The sequence below is a fragment of the Dipodomys spectabilis genome, unplaced genomic scaffold (genome assembly GCF_019054845.1).
Source record: "Dipodomys spectabilis isolate Male_0828 unplaced genomic scaffold, ASM1905484v1 ptg000004l, whole genome shotgun sequence".
In the NCBI taxonomy this organism is placed as follows: Eukaryota; Metazoa; Chordata; class Mammalia; order Rodentia; family Heteromyidae; genus Dipodomys; species Dipodomys spectabilis.
Window position 1 is genome coordinate 8,528,327 of NW_024870681.1, and position 24,897 is coordinate 8,553,223.

Sequence of the window (24,897 nt, forward strand, 5' to 3'; positions counted from 1 at the left end):
GGCCCTGAGTTCAAGCCTCAGAATCAGGAAAAAAAAAATGTCTAAAGATACACTTGCCAGGCCCTGGTGGCTCAGGCCTGTAATCCTAGTTACTCAGAAAGCTGAGATCTGAGGATCATGGTTCAAAGTCAATGAGGGCAGAAAAATCTGTGAAACTCTTAACTTCCAATTAACCATCAGAAAACCAGAAGTGGCATTGTGGCTCAAGTGGTATAGCACTCACCTTGAGCTGAAGAGCTCAGGGACAGAGCCCAGGTCTAGAGTTCAATACCCATGACTGACAATTAAAAAAAAAAAAAAAAAAGATACATACACTTTCAGAAAACCATTAAGGTTTATACAATTGACATGGGGTCTAGCCAAAATAAAATGAAAACCCAGTCATCCTAATTCCTAGAACTTCTCAAGAGTCACTAAAATGCCCTTTCACTCAAACCCAGTGTTATCTGTCATTAACATTTCATTTCTAAGGTCCAGTTCTGTATGATAAATTGCCGAAATTTCATGTTTGTTTGTAGAGCATATGTTACTTTTTTTTCATGTTACCTAATTATGGGTATTGTAGTGGACATTGGTTAATAATTTTAAAGCCAAGGAGGCAAATAGTTCAGTAGTTTTATCAAACTTGTTTTTACTTGTACAATGACTCATATAACACACATTAGAGTAATGTATGTTTATCAGATCTCATCCTCCCCATTCACCTCCTACAATACAAATATATGGAACTGATGCAGGTATTCATACTTATTTAAATCATTCAAAAGGTTCTCAGAGCAATTTTTTAATTCCAGCAAAAGCTTTATGAACTTTCTGAAGTCTTAAAGAAACTCTAAAGCCGGACGCCGGTGGCTCATGCCTGTAATCCTAGCTACTCAGAAGGCTGAGATCTGAGGATCTCGGTTCAAAGCCAGCCTGGGGAAGGAAAGTCCGTGAGACTCTTATCTCCAATAAACCACTAGAAAACAGGAAGTGGCACTGTGGCTCAAGCGGTAGAGCCCTGGCCTTGAGCTAAAGTGGTAGAGTAGCCTTGAGCAAAAGAAGCTCAGGAACAATGCCCAGTTACTGAGCTCAAGCTCCAGAACAGGCAAAAAAAAAAAAAAGAAATTCTAAATTGAAGTTTGACATTTACATTTACAAAAGTATACAGTATTATGTTTGAGTTAACCATTTTATTTAAAAAGGCTCTTGGTTTGCATTTAAAAAATACTTTTTTAATCAGCTTGCTCCTCTTGTTTTACTTTTCCTCTGCAGCAGAACTAATAAATGCAACAAACTTTACTCAGGCATTAACAAATATTTTGCTACCTTTTCAAATATGTCTCAAAATGCAACAGGAAGATGCAAACGAAATGAAAATCATCTGATCAGTTTAAAACGCATCATTGACTCCATTTATATTTTAAAAGTACATTCACAGTTTAATATAAATTAAGCAAGCTAGAATTGGAATAAAAGTCTAATTTTAGAAATTCTTAATGCCATGTACACATCACTGGTATTCACACCCTCACACTTCAGAAACACTTATGAACCTTGAAGCTGTAAATCAGTTTGAATGATGCCCTCTTTCATGTCATGTAAGCCATTGCCTAATTGAGGCCAGACCTGTCAGGCTCAACAGCATCCCGGAAATGACTAGCCTAAGAAGGGCTGGAAACACATCAAGAATTTGTAATATTTTTCATATTGAAGCAAGGGGAAAAAAAGTTCAAGTGAGATTGTGCTTAAGGACAATCATCATACTGTTCTGCAGGGAGTGGGAGGGAACCCGACAAAAGGCATATTTTTGTTATTCTTGTAGACCCATAACCAAAACATCTAAATTCTGTATTTTATTCGGGTAATGTTCTGCTGAAGAACTTATTCCTCTTCTTTATCTATATGAGCATGAATTCACTCTTAAATTCTCATGTTAAATGCCTGTCCTTTGATCTAATTTTCATTTTATATCCTTAGCTACTAAAACCACCTGGAGCATGGCTGGTTTTGGGACTTTGAAACCTGTTAATAATAACGCCTAGCACCTAATCTGCTTAATGCTTTTCACTTCTAACCAAGAAAATCCATTAAATGTCTAAAAGAAATAGATTCACACATACTTAAATCCCCGGTCATGAAAAAAATTAAGTCACATTCCAGCCATGAACTGTGCAAAAAAGACACTTCCAGTTAGTGTGTGCTCTGGTAAGCATGGACATCGGTATCAGTTAAGTGGTAGGGGGTTGGGGCTGTTAACACTCTGTGCATTAGAGCCAATAGCAGCAGCAGGCTGTAACTGGCAGCAAGGCCAGTCTCTAAAGGGAGCTATAACACAGTAACACAATGCTGGATGTCTGAATGCCATTTTATGGAAGAGAGGGGGTGAGAACTGGGAATCAAGTGCAGTAAAACGCCTCTGATCAATGTCGAGGAGAAGAAACCCAAGACAAGGTCTTATGGCCAGACCAGCTGTCCAGTCTCATCTCACCTCGAACACAACTTCATTTCAGGTCGTTCTTGTCAAAGTCAGCACAAACAGGGTGAGGGGCGAGCGGAAGAGATGGATGGTCTAGCCCTCAAGAGACTGGACAAGGCCCTCTGAAAAAGCAAAGGCTCTCCAATAGGAAGGGATTCATGGTTGGGGGGGGGGGGGGAACAGCCAGCTTTGCAGCCGCCTCCCCAATCCCTTCCAGCCAAGGCTGTTATGGACGAGCTTAAGGATGTTGCTGGGGTTTTTCCGAAGGAGTGATAGAAAATGGCAGTGAAGGATGATGAGGGGGGCTGGAAAGACTGAAGGCACCCCCTCCCGAGAAAGGACTCCCCCTGGACACGGCCAGCACAACGCCGCCACCGGAGAGCACGAGCGCTGCCCGGCCAGCGCCTGACACCCTCCTGTCTGCGAGAGCTTCGCCTCCTTCCATCCGGCCCCCGATTCCCAAACACCGCTCGCCCCCCGACCAGAATGCTGCCCAGCTCCGCGGCCTGCTTTCCCTTCCGCCGTGGACGCCCCACGCCCTCCACCTCCCCTCCGGCACGGTCGCCCACCCCCCTCCCCACCCGGCGGCCCGCCGCCGGCCTCCCCGGCGGCTCGCCCGGACCCCTCCCCCTCACCTCTCCTCAGCGCCTCCTCGTAGCTGAGGAATCCGATCCGTGACTCCTTGGCGCCCATGCTCCCCTCATCCCCTCGGCCGGGGGTCGGAGCCTGGTCTCGCCCCCACCCCCACCCCCCCTTGGCTGCCTTCGCCGCCGCGTCCCTGACTGACGGTGTCGGCGTCGCCGGCCCCCTCCTCCCCCAACACTAACAAGTGCGGCTTCTGCCCCGGCGGCTCCTCCCGGCCACCGCCTCCATGCCGAATCACGTGACACGCTCCCGCCCCGCCCCCTTCCCCTCCCTCTCCCCTCCCTCTCCCTTCTACTCCGCCCTTCTCTCTTCCCACCCCCACCCCCCCTCCGCCCTTTCTCTTCCTTCCTCACGCCCTCTTCCCTCCCCTCCACATCCCCCCCTCCTCCCACGAGCTCAGCCGAGGGTCACCTGACCCCAGGCCGGGGATGGTTCCGGGGAATGGCCACCCGGGGGCCACACACGCCGCCCCGCCCCACGCTAACCGCGCTTGGGATGATCGCAGGGGCGGAGCCACGTCGTCCCACGTAATACGTCATTCACCTGCCCGCCAATCCTTAGCCGCGAAACGCTCCCCTGAGCCTCCTCCAGCGAGGCAGGCAGTGACTTCCGGGGCGTTCGAGGACGGTCCCGCCCACCTTCATCTTCGGGTGCTAGACGGGAGGTTCCCGACCCCCGGCCGTTGGAGGGGCCGTGGCTGGAGGGGCCGTGGCTGGGGCTCACCTTTCGGGGCCCGTGGAATGTTTAGGAAACGGGGATCTGAAAAGTGTGGTTGGTAGGGGAGGAGCGGGCCGGGCAGGCGGGAATCACGTGGTAGACTTTTTTATTTTTTGCCCGGGAGGAAGTTGTGAAAGGAGAATTTCGTGGCTTTCCTGTGACGGGAGAACTGTGCTCCGAGCCCGGAGATCCCGTAGGCAGGGGAGCTGGGGAGCGAGGCGGGCTTGCCTTGCCTGCGGAGCCGCCCCGGGCCCGCCACTCCGGGTCGTCGTCCTCCAAGGGTTGCCCTCCGTAAATGTGTTGGTTCCGAGGCCAAACCTGGCTGCTGGCACGCCTGGAATCGTAAGTTCGAAGCCAACCTGGGCAAGGAAAGTCCGTGAGACTCTTCTCCAATAAACTGTCACACACACACACTACCCGGAAGTGGTGGCTGTGGCTTAAGTGGTAGAGCAGGCCCTGACTCCAAGCCCCGGAACCGGTACACATACACACGCACATATTTGAAAGTAATAAAACATACCAGAATTTACCGCGCTAAGCATGATTAAGTGTGAATTTGGTGGCATTAGGTACGTAATTCGTTGGGCTGACTTTACCTTGAGGTCCAGATTACGTAGGTCCACTTGCAAAACTGAAACTTCACTGACCGGTATCCCTGCATTGGTTTCCCCCCTCACACCTCTCTTGGCAACCTCTGAATGGAACTGTGTGTGTCCTTTTGTGACTGGCTCAGCGTGTTGTACTGTAGAACACCGTTCCAGATCTACCCTATGAGCCAGCAGTTCCAGGATCTCCCTCCAATTTTTTTTTTTGGCGGGGGGAAGGGGTTGGTCATGGGGCCTGAACTCTGGGCCTGGGTGCTGTCCCTCAGCTCTTCAGCTCAAGGCTAGTGCTCTACCACTTGAGCCATAGCACCACTTCCGGCTTTTTTTCCCCTTCTGCTTATGTGGTGCTGAGGAATCGAACCCAGGGCCTCATGCATGCAAGGCAAGCGCTCTACCACTGAGCCACCTTCTCAGCCCATTCCCCTCAGCTCTTCAGCTCAAGGCTGGCACTCAGCCACTTGAGCCACAGTACCACTTCCGGTTTTCTGGTGGTTAATTGGAGAGGAGTCTCAGGGACTTTCCCCCCCTTGGGTGGCTTTGAAAGGCCATCCTCAGATCTCAGTCTACTGAGTAGCTCAGATTACAGGCGTGAGCCACCAGCACCCGGCCAATTTTTTTTAAAAAAGGGAAAATGATGCAAACATGTACACCCATGTTTATAGCAGAATTATGGCAAAATAATATGAACGAGTAAATAAAATATTTGTACAATGGAATATTTTTTCATTTGTATTTTCTTTCATTCACTTATTTTTCAAACTGAAAGTCACAACATAAAGTTTCTCATAAGGAAACAACATTGAAAAATAGCCGCCTGGATTAGATTAGATTCACGGTGCCAAATAGGTCATATAGGGCCAGCAAAAAGATTTTAGTGCCTAAAGCTAACAGAGAAAGAAGATAATATTGTTTCTCTACTCACCTTTCCTGGCAGACCAGATCAGTGGCGTGGCATTAGTCATAGTGCTGCCCTTTCCAGTTCACTGTGAGGCAGTTAATTTTTAGACTTCAGATTACTTGCATTACCAATAGGCCATGAATCAGGAGGTTGAGAATGTATTTCAAAGCCTTTAATTTCCAAGTCATTAGTTTGATGTAGACAGCCAACTGTCTTCAGACAAACAGCTCAGTCATCTTCAGCACAGTATGAGTTCTAAAATTATCATAATGGGAAAGTAGATCTGAAGAAAGAGCTCAGCTCTAAGGGAAAAAGACCCTCAAGAATTCAACTGTAGCTGGGCACTGGGGACTCAAGCCTATAATCCTAGTTATGTAGGAGGCTGAGATCTAAGGATCACAGTTCAAAGCCAGCTTGGGCAGAAAAGTCTTCATGAGATTCCAGTTAACCAGTCAAAAACCAGAAGTGGAGCTGTAGCTCAAAGTGGTAGAGGGCTAGCCTTGAGCAAAACAGCTCAGGGACAGCACCCAGGCCCTGAGTTCAAGCCCCACAAAAGACAAAAGAAAAAAAAAGTTCACCTGTAACTTAGAGCAATCATTATTAATGTCCTTAACAACATCTACAGATGATTGCCCTGTACAAATAATATGCCTGAATGTGTAGCAACCCAATTAGAAGCAAACTCGTTTCTCTCTTTGTGGCCCTTGCCCTACTTGAAGGATGGGACTAGTGCTAGCATTTATCTGATAAAATAATAACTATTACAAAATACTCAGGAAAGAATAAAAAACATTATAATGTAAGATTTAGAGTAGGGCTGGAAGCATAACTCAAATGATAGTGCCAGCTTAGCAAGCCCAAGGCCTTGAGTTCAAACCTCAGTTTAAGAAGAAAAAGGAAAAAGCCGGGCGCTGGTGGCTCACGCCTGTAATCCTAGCTACTCAGGAGGCTGAGATCTGAGGATCGCGGTTCAAAGCCAGCCCGGGCAGGAGAGACTGTGAGACTCCTATCTCCAGTAAACCACCAGAAAACCAGAAGTGGCGCTGTAGCTCAAGTGGTAGAGCGCTCGCCTTGAGCTGAAGAGCTGAGGGACAGCGCCCAGGCCCAGAGTTCAAGCCCCACGACTGACAAAAAAAAAAAAAAAAAAAAAAAAAGATGTAAAGCAGTACTAACAGGAATTACTTTTAAATTTTAACTCAACAGTGGCTTGGCTTCCCCTAGAGCTATAAATTTTTTATTCTATCTCAGAGTTTATCATAGATTCAACACTTGTAACAACTGAGAGATGAGATAGCAAACTAAGAATTACTATTTTTGCTTTGTCTGAGTTGAATTAAGCATATTATTGATGGCAGTGAGGGAAAATGTTAAGTGTTAAGCTGGGACCAAAACTGGCCTTTGGTTTGTACTAAATGTCATCAGGCAATCATATGTTAATCATCTCTCTATAAGTTAAAATTGATAACAGTACTTAAGTTTGATGATGTAGAAAAATCTAAAGTCTACTTGTCATGCTGAAAGGAATTCTATTAATCATTTAGTTTGTTCAGTTTCACTTAATCTGTTGAAGAGTTGGCCAGCCATCTTACTTGAAGCATTAGGTTGTACTTATAGAACTGTCACTTTAACTATAATCACATACCTGTGAAATGATTGTCCATACAAAGATTTAGAGCAAGGCAGATTGGTATGTAATTTCTATTTCCAGTTGGGCAACCTAAATGACAGTTTGTACTCCCAGAGAAATGACATAAGACTAGAACAGAGTCATTTTAGTATTTGCCAACAAAGCTTAGCTAAGCCACAGACAGGGAGGCCCGTAAAATAAAGAAGGGTGTAAACAGCACCTGATTGATGGTTTCAACAGGGGGCCAATGCTTCATGAAGTGGCTATCCAATACAAGAATTGATTTCCCCAATATTATGAACTTGTTACCTTACAATGACACAATATAAAGATGCAGTCACTTGCACTATATTTCATTTGCTCTTTAAGCTATTTTAAAATAAATGATACATGTTCATTTAATTTTTTCTATTGATACATAAATGTCTATGATATAAAAATCACTTCCTGCCTTATTCCAGTATGACTCCCTAGAGGTTAAGTGTGTAACCTTCTAGTTTTCCATTATATCCACCAGATTTGCCACTCATATAAAATGCATGCTGTATTTCCTTTCCTGTTACACTCTTCCTAGTATTACTTCATTCATTTGTGTATGTAAGACTGTTTCATGAAGATAATTATTTTTTACACATGTCAATTGCATATATCTGAGGCATAATTCATCTTATTGGAGAACATTAGATTGTTTTAAGTATTTACATATTACATGATTACAATATGCTAAACAAAGAGTATCTTTAATAAGTACCTTGTGAGGGGGAGGGAAAGGGAGAAGAATGAAGGAAAGGGTAACAAGTTAGACAAGAAATGTAATCACTGTTTTACCTCGGTAACTGTAACCCCTCTGTATATCACCTTGGCAATAAAATCTAAAAAAAAATAAAAATAAAAAATAATAAGTATCTTGCAAAAGTCAGGCTTGTAAAATGCTTGTAATCCCAGCACTCTGGAGGTTGAAACAGGAAGATCAAGGTTGAGGCCAGTTGCATGAGTTCAAGGCAAGCTTCAACTATACAACAAAAATTAAAATCTCAAAAAATATCGTGGGTTTTTTTGTTTGTTTTTTGTCAGTCATGGGGCTTGAACTCTGGGCCTGGGCAGTGTCCCTCAGCTCTTCAGCTCAAGGCAGCCATACTACCATTTGAACCACAGTGCCACTTCTGGTTTTCTGGTAGTTAATTGGACATAAGAGTCACACAGACTTTTCCTGCCCTGGCTAGCTTTGAACTGATTCTCAGATCTCAACCTCCTGAGTAGCTAGGATTACAGATTGAGCCATGGTACCTGACTAAATATCTTTTTTTTTTTTTGGTCGGTCATGGTGATTGAACTCTGGGCCTGGGCCCTGTCCCTCAGCTCTTCAGCTCAAGGTGAGTGCTCTAACCTCTTGAGCCACAGCGCCACTTCTGGCTTTCTAGTGGTTTATTCTAGATAAGAGTCACACGGGGCTGTGAAGTTGGCTCAGTGGTGGAGCGCTTGCCTTGCATGCCTGAGGCCCTGGGTTCAATTCCTCAGCACCACATAAGCAAAAAGGAAAAAAGCCAGAAGTGGCGATGTGGCTCAAGTGGTAGAGTACTAGCCTTGAGCTGAAGAGCTGAGGGACAGCGCTCAGGCCCAGAGTTCAGGCCCCACGACCGGACCCAAAAAAAAAAAAGAAAGAGTCACACGTGGACTTTCCTGCCTGGGCAGGCTTTGAACCGTAATCCTCAGATCTCAGCCTCCTGAGTAGTTAGGATTACAGGCCTGAGCCACAGGTGCCTGGCTAAATATACTATTTTTTTACATGTGCAAGTCTAAATATCCTTTTTTTTTTTTAACGTAAGTAAGTCTATCAGTAGATAAAATTCCTAAAGGTAGAATTTCACCTTTATAATAGTGTGTGTGTTGCCCTTTCCTGTGCCCTTTTAAGGTTGACCCGCATCTTAAGAGGCTAACACAAAAGGGTAAATGAAATCTCCATAAAACCCAGAGATGAGGCAGTAAAACTCCTCTTTGGATCCTGTCTGGAGTTACAACTGACAAAAACAAAAATAGTGTGTGTGCGCCAGTACTAGAGCTTGAACTCAAGGCCTATCATACTTGCTTGGCTTTTTCTCTTAAGGCTGGAAGCTCTACCACTTAAGCCACACCCCAACCCTTGTTCTCAGTTTAAATCTGGACGAAATGCTAGAGTAATATAAAATATAAATCATCCTTTTTTATTTTTCACAATTTTTGTGACTATACAAAGGCCGATTTCATTGTGATATTTCTACAAGTCATTCTCTAATTTGAAATTTAAGAAATTCCTCCTTTCTGTTTATTCTTTAAAACATGCCTAAAATTAGCAAACTTTCAATAGACTCCATCCCCTAAGAGCTTATGAACCACAAAATTACAAAACTAAAAGATTTGAAGAGAAGTAAACCCTCAGTGTAAGAACATTTATATCGGGCTGGGAAGGTAGCTCAGTGGTAGAGCGCTTGCCTTGCATGCATGAGGCCCTGGCTTCAATTCCTCAGCATCACATAAGCAGAAAAAGCCGGAAGTGGCGCTGTGGCTCAAGTGGTAGAGCGCTAGCCTTGAGCTGAAGAGCTGAGGGACAGCGCCCAGGCCCAGAGTTCAGGCCCACAACTGACAAAAAAAAAACAAAAAGGCTTAATACAATCCACAATCATGTTGCCCACTGAACCTATGAATAAATATTTGTCCTTTATAGTCCTATTTTACCCTGCTCTGCCCCAACTGGAATTATATATGTCTCTCTTTCAAATTAATAGTTTACGGAGGTTAGCACCAATGGCTGCTTTTTAGTTAGGCCTGGATAAATCAAATAGCTTTCTTTTAGCCCTCCTCTCTGATCTCATTCCTTGTCATGTGGCAGCCAGATTGTACTCATAGACTGGTCTTTTCCAGCAAAATGAAAGCAACAAATTTAAGAATAAATATATTAGGGGGCTGGGAATGTGGCTTAGTGGTAGAGTGCTTGCCTAGCATGCATGAAGCCCTGGGTTTGATTCCACAGTACCATATAAACAGAGAAAGTTGGAAGTGACATTGTGGCTCAAGTAATAGAGCTCTAGCCTAGAGCACAGAGGGCTTAGAAACATAGCCCCAGGACCGGTGAAAAGAAAAGAAACAGATACCACCGGGCAGTGGTGGCTCACACTAGTAATCCTAGCTATTCGGGAGGCTGAGATCTGAGGATCACGGTTCAAAGCCAGCCCATGAGACTCTTATCTCCAATAAACCACTAGAAAACCGGAAGGGGCACTGTGGCTCAAGTGGTAGAGCGCTGGCCTTGAGCTGAAGAGTGCAGCGACAGCGCCCAAACCCAGAGTTTGGCGCCCCACGACCAAGGGGGAAAAAAAAACAAACATAGATACATTCAATACATGGGCTATATTTTACTCTGGTTTTTGGGTGATAACTATCAAGTCTTTCTGATATGCTAAGACATTCAAGAAACATTAGCTCTAGCTGCCTATCTTTGATATTAATTTCTTCATCATCTAGAGAGATTTAAACTTCATACTTTTCCCAGATTTTTGTTTTGGGTTTGTTGTCATTTTTGTTTTTGGTTTTGTTTTGTTTTGAATATGTGTGTCAGTATTGGGGCTTGAACTCAGGACCTGGTTACTGTCCCTGAGCTTTCTCACTCATGGCAACACTTTACCACTTGACGTACAGCTCCACTTCCAGCTTTTTGGTGGTTAATTGAAGATAAGAGTCTCATGAATCTCCTTGCTTGGACTGGCTCCCAACATAGATGCTCAGATCTCAGTAGCTAGAATTATAGGCATATTGCTGGGCACCAGTGCCTCACACTGTAATCCTAGCTACTCAGGAGGCTGAGATCTGAGGCCTGTGGTTCAAAACAAGCCCAGGCAGGAAAGTCTGTGAAAAGAACTGGTGCACCAGGGCCACACATGGAGTCAGGAATCTCAGGAAATGGTCCTGAGTGCCAGGCCACATTGGCTCTGAAGCATTTTTGGCTAGGGCAGGGAAAGGGGGGAGTTGGGTGTTGGTTTTAGCTAATGATTGTTACAAGAAATTCATACCTTTTTATTGTTATCATTGTTGTTGGTTGTGGGGCTTGAACTCTGGGCCTGGGCGCTGTCTCTCAGCTCTTCAGCTCAAGTGGAGCTCTCTACCACTTGAGCCATAGCACCACTTCCAGCTTTCTCTCTTATGTGGTGCTGAGGAATCAAGCCCAGGGCCTCATGCATGTGAGGCAAGCACTCTACCACTGAGCCACCTTCCCAGCCCCATCTCACACCTTAAGTTTAAATTTCCTGCCAAGGTTTTGCTGGCAGGAGGCTGGGGAATAGAACAAAGTATGGTGATGGTGATAGCTCAGCTGGGTTTAGGACACGCATTGTTCAGAAAACAGCAGAAGCAGAGTTACAGAAGCTAAAATAGCTAGTTAGTTACCAGGGAAGTCTTATCCACAGAAAGCACAGTTACAGGGGCGGGAAGGTGGCTCAATGGTAGCGTGCTTGCCTTGCATGCATGAGGCCCTGGGTTCGATTCCTTAGCACCACATAAGCAAAAAGAAAAAAGCCAGAAGTGGCACTGTGGCTAAAGTGGAAGAGTGCTAGCCTTGAGCTGAAGAGCTGAGGGACAGCGTCCAGGCCTAGAGTTCAGGCCCCATGACCAGACCCCCCCCCCCCAAAACAAACAAACAAAAAAGCACAGTTACATTTATATCTTAAAATCATTGATTATTGGGCTGGGAAGGTGGCTCAGTGGTAGTGTGTTTACCTCGTATGCATGAGTCCCTGGGTTTGATTTCTCAGTACCACATAAGTAGAAAAAGCCAGAAGTGGTGCTATAGTTCAAATGGTAGAACTCTAGCCTTGAGCTGAAGAGCTGAGGGACAGCTCCCAGGCCCAAAGTTCAGGCCCCACGACCGACAAAAAAAAAAAAAAAATCATTCATAATCCATTTTATACAATTCAAGCCAAATATTATATTCCACCCTTACTTCCTCCACCATATCAGTATTTAGAACCAAGCTTGAAGGCTGGTAAAAACAAGACAATAGAAGCCAGGCATTAGTGGCTCCCACCTGTAATCCTAGCTACTAGGAGTCTGAAGATTTCATTTGGAAGGCAACCGAGGCAGGAAAGTCTATGAGACTCTTATCTAAAATTAACTACCAAGAAGTCAGAAGTGGAGCTTTGGTTCAAGTGGTGGAATGCCAGCCTTAGGCAAAAAAGCTCAGAGATGGTGCCAAGACCCTGTGTTCAAGCTCCAAACCTGGCACAAACACACACACACTCACCAGGCCCAGTGTCTCACACCTCTAATCCTAGCTACTCAGAAAGCTGAGATCGGAGGATTGCAGTTTGAAACAATTAACCAAGAGAACATTGGAAGTGGCCCCAGAGGCTCAAAGTGGTAGTGCTAGCCTTAAGTGAAAAAGCTCAGGCCCTGAGTTCAATCCCCACAATCGACCAAAAAAAGACAATAGGAAAAGCATAAGTTTATGAGGACTTCAGGCAATAGAGACACAGCCAGCAAGTAGCCAGTCAAACTGCTGCGCATAAGCAGTGAGCAGACAAGGTCCAAGGGTTTTGTGCTTTAGGCTATTTTTGATTGGCTATTTCCTGTTTTGTGGAGAGTGTACGTGTATGTGTAAAAAAAATTTTTTTTTACTAATATTTAGAATACAGAAACTAAAAGGGGAGGGGAGAAGACACCTCAACTCCAAAGCAATTCTGGCCTGCTTACAACCAAGGAGGAAGGCCACTCCAGGGACTGTCCCTGGCTGGCTCCTCCTACTTAATGTCATTGCCACTAAGTGGAAAACCAAAGAATCAGGTATGTAGCCCTTCCCAGCTGCTAATAAGTGTGCAAGCTAAGGAGACATCTATGTACCCCCCTGTGATGGGATACACAGCTAGGATACACAGGCAGGAGGTGGAGGCTTTATGGAGCTCGTTTATTGGCTGTCTCTCACACCATGGTTTACATTTTGCTCTCAGTCAGGCTTCGGTGGCTCACACCTGTAATCCTGGCTACTGAGGAGGTTAAGATCTAAAGATCAATGTTTGAAGCCAGCCCAAGCAGGAAAGCATGGGAGACTCTTATCTCCAATTAACCACCAAAAGCCAGAAATGGAGCTGTAACTCTAGCGTTAGAGAACTAGCCTCAAGCAAAACAATAACAACAACAACAACAAACAACCCTATTACAGCACCCAAGCCCTGAGTTCGAGCCCTATGACTAGAACTGGATAAACAGATAAGCAAGTAAGTTTGCTGTCCTGACAACAGCTTGAACTCTTGGTTTTCATATCTGTGTTCTATCTGGCTCATTTCCTGTCCTTGACTGGCTTCCTCATTCCACCTGGACCGTGATATTCTCTGACCTCCAGGTCACCTTAAGTGGAGCCTCTTTTGTAATAATGAATATGAGAAGGAAAGAAAAATAGCCACATTAAGCTTTTTATTTTTTTGCTGCAATACTGAGGTTTGAACTCAGGGATTTGCACTTGCACTTTGCTACCTCTTGAGCTATGCCTGCAGGCCTTTTTGCTTGGGTTATTTTTGAAATAGGGTCTTATTTTCTGTACCCAAGATCCTCCTATTTATGCTTCCCACTGTAGCCAGGGCAACAGATATGTACTACCACATCCAGTCATTTCTGTTGAGATAGGGTTACATGAACTTCATTTCCTGAGGTGACCTGGAACCATAATCCTCTTCATATCAGTCTCCCAAGTAACTGGGATTACGGAACCTTTCTGCAAACTGGCCACAAAGCCAGGCCAGGTTTAAATTCTTTTTCTTTTTTTTTTTTGGCCAGTCCTGGGGGAGGAAGGTGGGTTGAACTCAGGGCCTGAACACTGTCCCTGAGCTGTTTTTGCTCAATGATAGCATTCTACCACTTAAGCAATAGCGCCACTTCCTGCTTTTTCTGTTTATGTGGTACTAAGGAGTCAAACCCAGGGCTTCCTGCATGCTAGGCAAGCACTCTACCACTAAGCCACATTCCCAGACCCCAGGCTTAAATTTTTTTTTTTTTTTTTTTTGGGTCCGGTCGTGGGGCCTGAACTCTGGGCCTGAGCGCTGTCCCTCAACTCTTCAGCTCAAGGCTAGCGCTCTACCACTTGAGCCACAGTGCCACTTGTGGCTTTTTTCTTTTTGCTTATGTGGTGCTGAGGAATTGAACCCAGGGCCTCAGGCATGCAAGGCAAGCGCTCTACCACTGAGCCACCTTCCCAGCCCCCCCAGGCTTAAATTCTAAAGGTGAAAAATACAATGTTTGAAATAAAAAGACCAATTCTTTCCTTTCCCTTCCCTCCCTACCTCTCCTCTCCCCTCCCCTCCCCTCTCCTTCCCTCCCTTTCCCTTTCCCTTCCCCTTCTTCCCCTTCCCCTTCGTCTTCCCCTTCCCCTTCGTCTTCCCTTTTTTCTTTCCCTTCAATTTTATTTCTTTTATTTACTTATTTTCTTCTCTCCTGGGGCTTGAACCCAGTGCCTGGGTGCTGTCCCTAAGCTCATTTGCTCAAGGCTAGCACTCTGCCATTTTTGAGGCACAGCTGCACTTCTAGTTTTTCGGGTGTTTTGCTTTTTTGTTTTGTTTTGTAGGTCATGGATCTTGAACTCTGGGCCTGGGTGCTGTCCCTGAGCCCTGCAGCTCAAGGCAAGTGCTCTACCACTTGAGCCACTTTCATTTTTCTGGTGTTTTATTGGACATAAGAGTTTCACAGACTTGGGCTGGGAAGGTGGCTCAGTGGTAGAGTGCTTGCCTCGCATGCATAAGGCCCTGGATTCAATTCCTTAGCACCACATAAGCAGAAAAGGCCAGAAGTGGTACTGTGGCTCAAGTGGTTGAGAGTTAGCCTTGAGCTGAAGAGCTCAGGGACAGGGCCCAGGCCTAGAAATCAAACCCTATGACTGACAAAGAAAAAAAAGTTTCACAGACTTTCCTGACCGGGCTGTCTTTGAACCATGATCCTCAGATCTCAGCCTCCTGAGTAGCTAGGATTACAGGTGTGAGCCACCAGCACCCAGCTATGCACTTCTGGTTTTTAGGTAGTTAATTGGAGATAAGAGGCTCACAGGGGCTGGGAAGGTGGCTCAGTGGTAGAGCGCTTGCCTTGTATGCTTGAGGCCCTGGGTTCGATTCCTCAGCACCCATAAGCAAAAAAAAAAAAAAAGTCAGAAGTGGCGCTGTGGCTCAAGTGGTAGAGCGCTAGCCTTGAGCTGAGCTGAAGAGCTGAGGGACAGCGCCCAGGCCCAGAGTTCAGACCCCACGACCGGACCCAAAAAAAAAAAAAAGAAAAAGAAAAGAGAGAGACTCACAGACTTTCCTGCCTGGACTAGTTTCCAACATCCATCCTCAGATCTCAGACTCTTGAGTAGCTAAGACTACAGGTGTGAGCCACTGGTGCCTGGCTTTTTGTTTTGTTTTTAAAGTATTCTTTTGTTTTTTCATAATGGGCCACAAACCCATTCTCTCTTTCGGGTCACCAAAGGGCCTCAAATTTCTGATATTTCTGCCAGAAGGATCTCTGAGAGCTCTGCCAGAGCTTCCCTAGTTCTGAGATTACAGATGTATACCACAACATCCGGCTTGAAATAATTTATAGGAATGTCATAAAGATTTTTTCTTTGGCATTATTAGGAAGTTAGATTTAGGCCCTTACGCTTGCTAGGCAGGCATTCTACCATGTGAGCCCACACCCAGATCAATTTTGTAAAAAGTTTCTGTATAGAGGCTGGGAAGGTGGCTCAGTGGTAGAGCGCTTGCCTCCCATGCATAAGGCCCTGAGTTTGATTCCTCAGCACCACATAAGCAAAAAGAAAAAAGCCAGAAGTGGCGCTGTGGCTCAAGTGGTAGAGCGCTAGCCTTGAGCTGAAGAGCTGAGGGACAGCACCCAGGCCGAGTTCAGCCCCCACAACCAACCAAAAAAAAAAAAAAATTCTGTATATTTCTTATTTAACTTCCCCATTGTTAACATACTACCACAGTGTTTGCTAGAAGTTGACACCTAAGTATACTTAACTAAATCTCACACATCTGGATTGGATTTTGACAGTTTTTTTTTTTAAATTGGTGTTCACTTTCTGCTCCAGAATGCAAGAAACCACCATGTAGTTTATTTGTGTCTCCAGGTTTCTCTTCAGTGACAGGTTTTTTTTTCATGTGTGCACACACGTGGTCATGTGTGTGCATGTGCTATGGCTTGAACTCAGGATGTTGGCACTGTTTCTGAGCCTTTGTGCTCAATGAGGCTTATTATGCTCCAGTACTTGAGTAATAGTTCTACTTTGGACTTTTTGGTGGTTAACTGAAGATAAGAATCTCTTACACTTCTCTTCTCCCTGGGTCTTCAAACTGTTATCCTCAGATCTCAGCTGCTGGAGTAGCTGGGATTATAGGAGTGAGCCTTAGGCACTTGAATAATTCTAGGAATTTTCCTCATCCTGGAGCATTTTCTGCCTCTGCTATAGTTTTTACTTGTGTATAGTTGTTCTTTAGCTATTAACTAGCAGCTTCGGTCCAAGATAGAACCAGATTCTTTCAACTCATCCTATTCCAAATAAACACATATTCAAGGCTTTCTAACAGAGTAAAATTTTACCCAAGGTTTGTGTGTTCCAATGAGTGGCTGTGTCTTGTACCCTACAGTAAACAAATACAAACTAGACGAATGCTTCCAACCACCCCATCTCCAGAAATGTTTTATGGAATCTATAGTCTCCATCCTACTCTACACCCAGCTTGCCCCCAGCATCACATGTTTGCTTTGTTGGCCTCTATCTCTGCAGCAGTCTTCCTTCTGGCATCCTTTTCTAGATCTAAAACACAGGCCAAATTCTCATTTGGCCTTCCAGAGAGCAGCTCAGCTATCTCTCCTTGGCAACAAGGTTTCTGACATGTCCTCTGCTCTCACCTTCTGCTCCAGCAGCTTTGGAGTCATTTCCTTTGGTAAAAGCAATTCTGGTGGCAGCTGTTAAGATAATATTTTCTACATTGGTACCAAGAACATCTATCCATTCAATCACTTACTCAGTTCAACAAATATTTATTGAGAGCTGTAAAAGATACTTTTGAGTCCAGATTCCTAATTTCCTTTTTCTTTCTGCTAGTGTAAGGGAACAAATGCTGGATAATGTAGGAGACTCATGAGCAAGCCCCTTTACATAAATTATCTTTCTTTAATCCTCAGGTGGTTTTTGTTTGTTTTTGTTTTTTTGGTTGGTCTTGGAGCCTGGGCCTGGGCATTGTTCCTCAGCTCTTCAGCTCAAGGCAAGAGCTCTACCACTTGAGCCACAGCACCACTTTGGGTTTTCTGGTGGTTTATTGGAGATAAGAGTCTTATGGACTTTCCTGCCTGGGCTGGCTTTGAACCATGATCTTCAGTCTCCTAAGTAGCTAGGATTACAGACGCAAGCCACTGCCGCCCAACTTAATTTGTTTTCTTATTTGTACCTGTTCTGGGGCTTGAACTCAGGGCCTGGATACTGTATCTGAGTTTTATCACTCAAGCCTGGTGGCTCTACCAATTGAGCCATATCTCCATTGCTGGCTTTTTGGAGGTTATTTGGAGATAAGTCTCCTGGACTCCCCTGCCTGGGCTGGTTTCAAACTGCAATCGTGAGATCTCAGCCTCCTGAGTAGTTAGGATTATAGGCATGAGCTATATAGAGGCAGAGGAGGTGCGTTGGTAAGTGCTTAACAGTCAACTTGCTGTGGAAGAAGGGACCTTGATTTGTAGTGTTGGGGTTTCTGTTGTGTAAATACTAGCATAACAGCCAGTGTCCAGGCACCAAGGTGACATGGCTGAGGGCAGAGCAGGGAAGACATGTGGAGGTACACACAACATTAGAGAATATTTCCACCACACGGGCTCAATAGACAGAGCTTCAAGAACAAAGATAATTGGAAAATATAGAAAAACATTTTGGTATTGTTGAGTTTGAGTACTTATTATTTTGATTTCAATATAATCGTAAATTCGTGTTTCACTTTTAAATTAATTCAACCATTAATTGTAAAACATATCAAATAAACATCCTTTTAATTAGTTAATAAATTTACAGTACTGAAGTTTGAACTCAGGGCCTCAGGTCTAAAGAAAAATTTGAACAATGTTTCCCATCCTTTTTTGGGTGCTGGTTTTCAAGATAAAGTCTCACTTCCTATTCAAGCAAGGACCTAGGCCACACTCCACTTATTATTGGCTTTCTGCTCTAGCTAGAATGATAGGCACATGTCATTGGCTCAGTTATTGGCTGAAAAGTGTTATCTAGAACTTTTGTGAGCTAGCCTCAAACAGATTCACCCATTTTCAGCCTCCCAAGTAATCAACATTACAGGAGTAAGCCACTGATGCCCAGTTTCCATTGTGACCTCTTTTAAGTATGCAATTCAATAGTATTGAACAGGTCTGGGAAGGTGGCTCAGTGGTAGAGTGCTTGCCTTGCATGCATGAGGCCGTGGGTTTGATTCCTCACCACCACATAAGCAGAAAAAGCTGGAAGTGGTGCTGTGGTTCTTGAGCTGAAGAGCTGAGGGACAGTACCCAGGCCCAGAGTTCAGGCCCCATGACCAAAAAAAAAAAAAAAATAGTATTGAGTATATTCACAATGTGGTGGAATCATCATTATTACCTGGTTCCAGAACTTTTCATTACCTCAAACAAATATTTGGTATCCATCCTTCTCCTAAACCCTGGTAACTCTCCTTCTACTTTCTCTTATAAATTTGTTTACTCTTGATATTTCCTATGACTGGAATCATAAGATATTTGCTCTTTTGTGTGTGGTTTATTTCACTCATGTTCTTTTTTTTTTTGGGGGTCCGGTCGTGGGGCCTGAACTCTGCCTGGGCGCTGTCCCTCAGCTCTTCAGCTCAAGGCTAGCGCTCTACCACTTGAGCCACAGCGCCACTTCCGGCTTTTTTCTTTTTGCTTATGTGGCGCTGAGGAATCGAACCTAGGGCCTCAGGCATGCAAGGCAAGCGCTCTACCACTGAGCCACCTTCCCAGCCCCTCACTCATGTTCTTAAGATTCATCTATGGGGGCTTTATGGCTGAATAACATTCCATGTTTTTCAATATCATTTAATTCAAACTGACTATTGTGTATTCAAGTTTACCATACCAGTGTGGTCAAAATTTTCCTGTTAATAAGAATTGCCTGGGCTGGGAAGGTGGCTCAGTGGTAGAGCGCTTGCCTTGCATGCCTGAGGCCCTGGGTTCAATTCCTCAGCACCACATAAGCAGAAAAAAAAAAGCCGGAAGTGGCACTGTGGCTCAAGTGGTGGTAGAGTGCTAGCCTTGAGCTGAAGAGCTGAGGGACAGCGCCCAGGCCCAGAGCTCAGGCCTTCAACCAGACCCAAAAAAAAAAAAAAAAAAAAGAATTGCCTAGCTGGGGGCCAGTGGCTCACATTTGTAATCCTAGCTACTCAGGAGGCTGAGACCTAAGGAAGGCAGTTCAAAGTTAGCCAAGCAGGAAGTCCATGAGACTATCAGAGAGGTAGGAGTCAAGTGGTAGAAGGTGAGCCTTGAGTAAAAAGACAAGCCAGGCACCATGACTCAAACTTGTAACTCTAGCTACTCAGGAGGCTGAGTGAGATCCAAGGAATTAGTTTGAAACCAACCTGGGCAGGAAAGTCTAGGAGACTCTTACTTCCAATTAGTCACCAATAAAAGTAGAGGTGTGGCTCAAGTGGTAGAACGTTATCCTTGAGTGGAAAAACCCAAGTGAGTTCAAGCTTCTGTATCAACACACACACACACACACACACACACACACATTTAACAAATTAAAAATTGCCTTTGAGCTCGGGGCATGGCTTAATTGGTAGAACACCTGCCTTGCAAGTGGGACAACCGTGGGTTCAAACCCAGTATCACCAAAATAAGAAGAATTTCCTGGGACAGCTATTAAAATTCTGATACCTATGCCCTCTTTGGGGATTCTAAGAGTCTGCGTGCGACAAGATTTTTCACTGTCTTGAAAACCCTTAACACACCTGTCCCCAAGTTCCACCAAACCCCGGCCCGGAGGGAGGTGGGTTAATACAAAGTGCCCTGAAATAGGAGAGCAAGTGTGAGTCCTTCTGGGAGAAATTGCTACGAAATTTGGAGCGAGTTTTTTCTTCTCTCTCTCAAAAATCATTCCCAGCTCCAATGTTTGCTGCCCGCAGTTTTCTTTGCTCATCTTCCTAAGCCCTATCTTAGGAAAGAAAACCTTCCAGAAAGAGCCACATGGAAATCATTAAGCCCAATCGTTGACAGGATCCCAGACTCTTGCATATCATTTCACGATTTAGAAACAGGCCCCAAAGCTCTGAGGTTGCCATTCTGCAGTGTTATTTTGATACCCTGACAAGATATTTTTGGAGCATATGAAGCCCAAATTAAAACATTGTGACAAAATAAAAAGTGAAATCAAATCAGGACTTCATTAAATGGAAAAGTACAGTAAATATCAGATACAAGAGAACAAGGAAAAGCACCAAATATTTTCTGAGAAGTGTTTTGAGAGTAGCAGAAATAAAGGGATAGGATGTCCTTGGCCTGTGTACCAGGTGTGTCTGTCCTGCTGGGGGAAGGGAGAAAAAGGGCTGGAAAGGACCTGGTGCTGTGATTGGACAGAAGGTACTTCCTGTCCATCGCTCAAGGCTGAGGGTAGGCTACTGCAGCCTCAGTGGGCGTGGTCAAGGAGCGCATTCTGCATAAACCCCTAGTCTCTCAACTGGGCCTGAAATAAGGTTGGTTGGGGTGTGGCTTCCTGGCCTTCTTCCCCTGACTCCTTTCCCTCCAAACTCTGGTGTTTCTCACAGTTTCTGTTTGAGGGGGGACCTGATTCAGATTTAAAGATTCTTCTAACTCCAAGAAACACTCCTAAGATGATGGATATCATTAGATCAGACCTGTTAGTTTCTAGGCTCTTACCATCTTTGAGGTTGCAGATCTCTCTGATGAGTCCCCACATACAAGGTGCTGGATAGAATTTGTTGATCCAAACCCTTCAATAAATTCTCCCAACACTCTGACTTAGGCTTAGGTAATGACTGACACCGTGGTGGTTTTGGAGTACAGATGCCTTGCCCCTCAGCTGGAGGGGGGGGGGGGGAAGGGGGGATGGGGGGGTCAACATTCTCTGGAAAAACCAGTATCCAGCTAGAACAAGAATCATAATAGCCTTTCTTTTCTGGGGATCTTGTTGCAATTTGTTGTTGTTTCTTTTTGTTTTCAAAACAACTTGCAATCCTCAGCCTCGCAAGTGATGAGATTACAGGTGTGCTTGCCTAACTCTTAGTACAATTTTAATTGAATAATCAAATAAGTTGTCCACAAAATCAAGAGAACCTCTCGGGTTTCTTGTCAAGGAAAGGCATAGAGGAGAGTTCTTCTAGGGGGAAGAGAAATTTCCGTAGCACTGTTTAACCTAGAGAGAGCAAAAGATGACCAGCTCTCCAGCTCTATAAGGGAAACATACTCAGGTGCTAAGGTCCATCTTCCATGTTCTTTTTTTTTTTTTTCAGAATCTACAAGAACTTCAGGATCTCCGTGCTGTAGGCCTGGAGAAGGATGGAGCATGATCATTATGGGACTAATTGTTGCATGAAGTAGAGTGGACAAATGGATAGCCTTCACCCCCACCTTTACCCCTCTCATACATGACACATAGCTCTTTGTTCATGTTTGTGTTAGTCCTGGGGCTTGAACACAGGGCCTGGGTGTTGTTTCTGAATTTTTTTTGCTCAAGGCTAACACTCTATCACTTGAGCCACAGGTCTACTTCCAGCTTTTTTGGTCTCTCAAACTTTCCTATACTGGCTGGATTTAAACCACAATCCTCAGATCTCAGCCTCCTAAGTAGCCAGGATTACAGGTGTGAGCCACTGGCACCCAACTCGTTTTATTTATTTATTTATTTATTTTATTTTATTTTTTTTGTCAGTCATGGACCTGAGCTCTGGGCCTAGGCGCTGTCCCTCAGCTCTTCAGCTCAAGGCTAGCACTCTACCACTTGAGCCACAGCACCACTTCTGGCTTTTATTGCTTATGTGGTGCTGAGGAATTGAACCCAGGGCCTCATGCATGCAAGGAAAGCACTCTACCACTGAGCCACCTTCCCAGCTCCCCCTCATTTTATTTTTAAGAAATGTTGCAGGCAATATCTTATTTGAATGAGTCAACTCTCCTTAGAGTCATTTTCTGTTGACCAATGGAATTTTGAAAAATAGCTCTCAAATGCCATGGACTTATATTGGGCCTTAATTAATGCATTTGAGCCATTACTCCTTACTGCTGTTGAGCTCAGTTGTACCTTCAAACTACACCCTGTGTTAACAACAGAACTACTATGGAGCTGGGGGCTGGGGGCTGGGGGCTCACACCCGTAATACTAGCTACTCAGAAGGCTGAGATCTGAGGATCATGGTTCAAAGCCAGCCCAGGCAGGAAAATCCATGAGACTCTTATCTCTAGTTAACTGCCAGAAAACTGGAAGTGGCACTGTGGCTTAAGCAAGAGCTGAGGGACAGTGCCCAGGCCCTGAATTCAAGCCCTATGACCAACAAAAACAAAACCTACTAGGGAAATAGGGCAACTGTCCAGAGCCCAAGCTTGGCTGGAAGTTCCAGGAGTGAAAAGGAGGGTACAGTAGGCTAAGCGGCACAGATGGCTAAGCTTTGAAATTCTAACACTTATTTCCTTCTGAATTGTAGACGTGTGTTTCTAGGAGAGTGTATTTTTGTTGTTATTTGTTTTTGTTGTTGTTGTTGTTTCTTTGGTGATCATGAGGTTTGAACTCTGGGCCTGGGTACTATCAGCTCTTCAGCTTAAGGCTAGCTGTCTACCACTTGAGCCACAGCACCATTTCTGGTTTTCTGAGTGGTTTATTGGAGATAAGAGTCTGATGGACTTTCCTGCCCTGGCTGTCTTTGAACCATGATCCTCAGATCTCAGCCTCCTGAGTAACTAGGATTACAGGCATGAGCCACCTGGCACCTTGCTAGGTGAGTGTATGTTTAAATCTTTGCTGCTTCTTTTGTTGTTGTTGTTGTTGGTCATGGGGCCTGAATTCTGAGCCTGGGTGCTGTCCCTCAGCTCTTCAACTCAAGGCTAGCGCTCTAGCACTTGAGTCACAGTGCCACTCTGGCTTTTTCTGCTTATGTGGAACTGAGGAATCGAGCCCAGGGCATCATTATGAAAGCACTCTACCACTGAGCCACCTTCCCAGCGCCCTCCCTTTAAAAAAACAAAACTATGGTTCTTCTATGTACTTCTGAGTTTTAATGTATAATACTCTTTTGTGTTCTGCTTTAAGGTTTTAATGATGCTACTTAGTCCTGATGAGTAGCTTTTAGACACAGACTCTTAGCTGGGTGCTGGTGGCTCACACCTATAATCCTATCAACTTAGAGACTGAGATCTGAGAATCAATGTTCAAAGACAGAAAAGTTTATGAGACTCATCTCCAACTAACCACCAAAAAGAGAGAAGTAAAGCTGTGACTGAAATGGTAGAGTGCCATCCTTGAGTGAAAAAGCTAAAGAACAGTGCCTAGGTCCTAAATTCAAGCCCCAGTACCAATCCAAACAAACAAAACACCCCCTCCCCCCCAACAAAAAGCACAACTCAACAAACCAGACTCTTAGGTCCGATAGGAACCACCTGTATTAATCTCGGCACTTGTGAGGTAGATGCAGAAGAATCTGTGGTTCAAGGTCAGACCCTGTCTCAAAAAGACAAAACCAGACTCTTCTCTAAAAGTAGAGCACATTTATTATTTTCTTAAAACAAAGACAGTGAGAAGTCACCCTTGATATTTGAAGCTTGTACTTCATGACTGATTTGGTTCCATTTCCATGTTGATAAACACCAAGTGCAACATTTTAATACTTGATTTCTAACCTTTGTATAGACATGTCATGTTTCATTTGTTATTGCTGACATTTCAATTATTTCCAAAATGTCACTACTGCAAGGGTCTTCAACAACTTTCCAATTTAGGACTAATCCTGCAAAGTACCATGATGGGTAAGAGGTCTCATTAAATGTTTTGGAACACATCATTTACCAATTGACACTCTGAATAAAAGTACATAGAAGGGCTCCTTTCCCCTTGCTCTGGCTAATGTGATGATCCTTTGCAGTAAAATAATTCTGAGTGAATACTCAGAGAACAAACTTTCCAGTTTGCAGGCAGAGAAGTAGGGCCTATAATGGTGCACTTCCCCCCCCCCTCTTTCTCTCTCCCCTTAAAAATAAATCAAAGACATTTGCTAAGCTTGATGGTACAGAGAACTTAAAAAGAATTTCTAAACCCAGGTGCTAGTTACTCACTCAAGCTACTCAGAAGGCTGACTTCTGAAGATGACAGTTCAAACCCAGACCAGGCAGGACTACCAAAAGATCTGGAAGTGTTAATCTTGAACAAAAAATCAGGGAAAGAGCTGGCACTATGGTAGAGTGCTTGCCTAGCATGCATGAAGACCTGGGTTCAATTCCTCAGTACCACATAAACAGAAAAAGCCAGAAGTGGGGCTGTGGCACAAAGAGGCTTAGGGACAGAGTCCAGGCCCTGAATTCAAGCCTAAGGACTGGCACAAGAAAAAGAAGAAGGAGAAATTCATCATCATCAACAAGGAAGGTGAGCGCCATTGGCTCATACCTGTAACCCTAGCTACTCAGAAGGCTGAGATCTGAGGACCACAGTTCCAAGTCAGCTGGAAAGTGCCAAGTGGAGATGAAGAGGGCTAGCCTTGAGCAAAAATTAGTGCAGGGACAGCACCCAGGCCCTGAGTTCAAATCCCAGAACTGGCACACACACACACACACACACACACACACACACGGGGGAGGAGGGGGGAGGAGGAGGAGGAGGAGGAGGAGGACGACCATCATCAAACAGAAAGGGATCTCATCCCCCCTCCCCCCCCCCCACCCCACCTGCACCAGGTCCCTAACAGGTGTCTCTGCTAGCGGG

At 44.7% G+C, this 24,897-nt stretch overlaps 1 protein-coding gene and 1 non-coding gene across 5 annotated transcripts in view; one reads left to right on the forward strand and one right to left on the reverse strand.

Moving 5' to 3' along the window:
* Nucleotides 1-3,341, reverse strand: part of Usp32 (ubiquitin specific peptidase 32) — a 163,231-nt gene extending 159,890 nt beyond the window's left edge. For 3 of the 4 annotated variants that reach the window (XM_042690718.1, XM_042690723.1, XM_042690711.1), the window contains exon 1: nt 3,094-3,256. In XM_042690718.1, coding sequence (XP_042546652.1) covers nt 3,094-3,151 — 58 coding nt within the window. In that variant the 5' untranslated portion in view covers nt 3,152-3,256. Of the gene's footprint in view, nt 1-3,093 lie in introns of all 4 variants that reach the window. The other variant, XM_042690731.1, reaches the window with a different exon arrangement.
* Nucleotides 3,342-8,849: 5,508 nt separating this feature from the next.
* Nucleotides 8,850-8,970, forward strand: LOC122120663. The gene has a single exon (XR_006149765.1). It is a non-coding gene; the product is annotated as a small nucleolar RNA SNORA26 (small nucleolar RNA).
* The last annotated feature ends 15,927 nt before the right edge of the window (nt 8,971-24,897 follow it).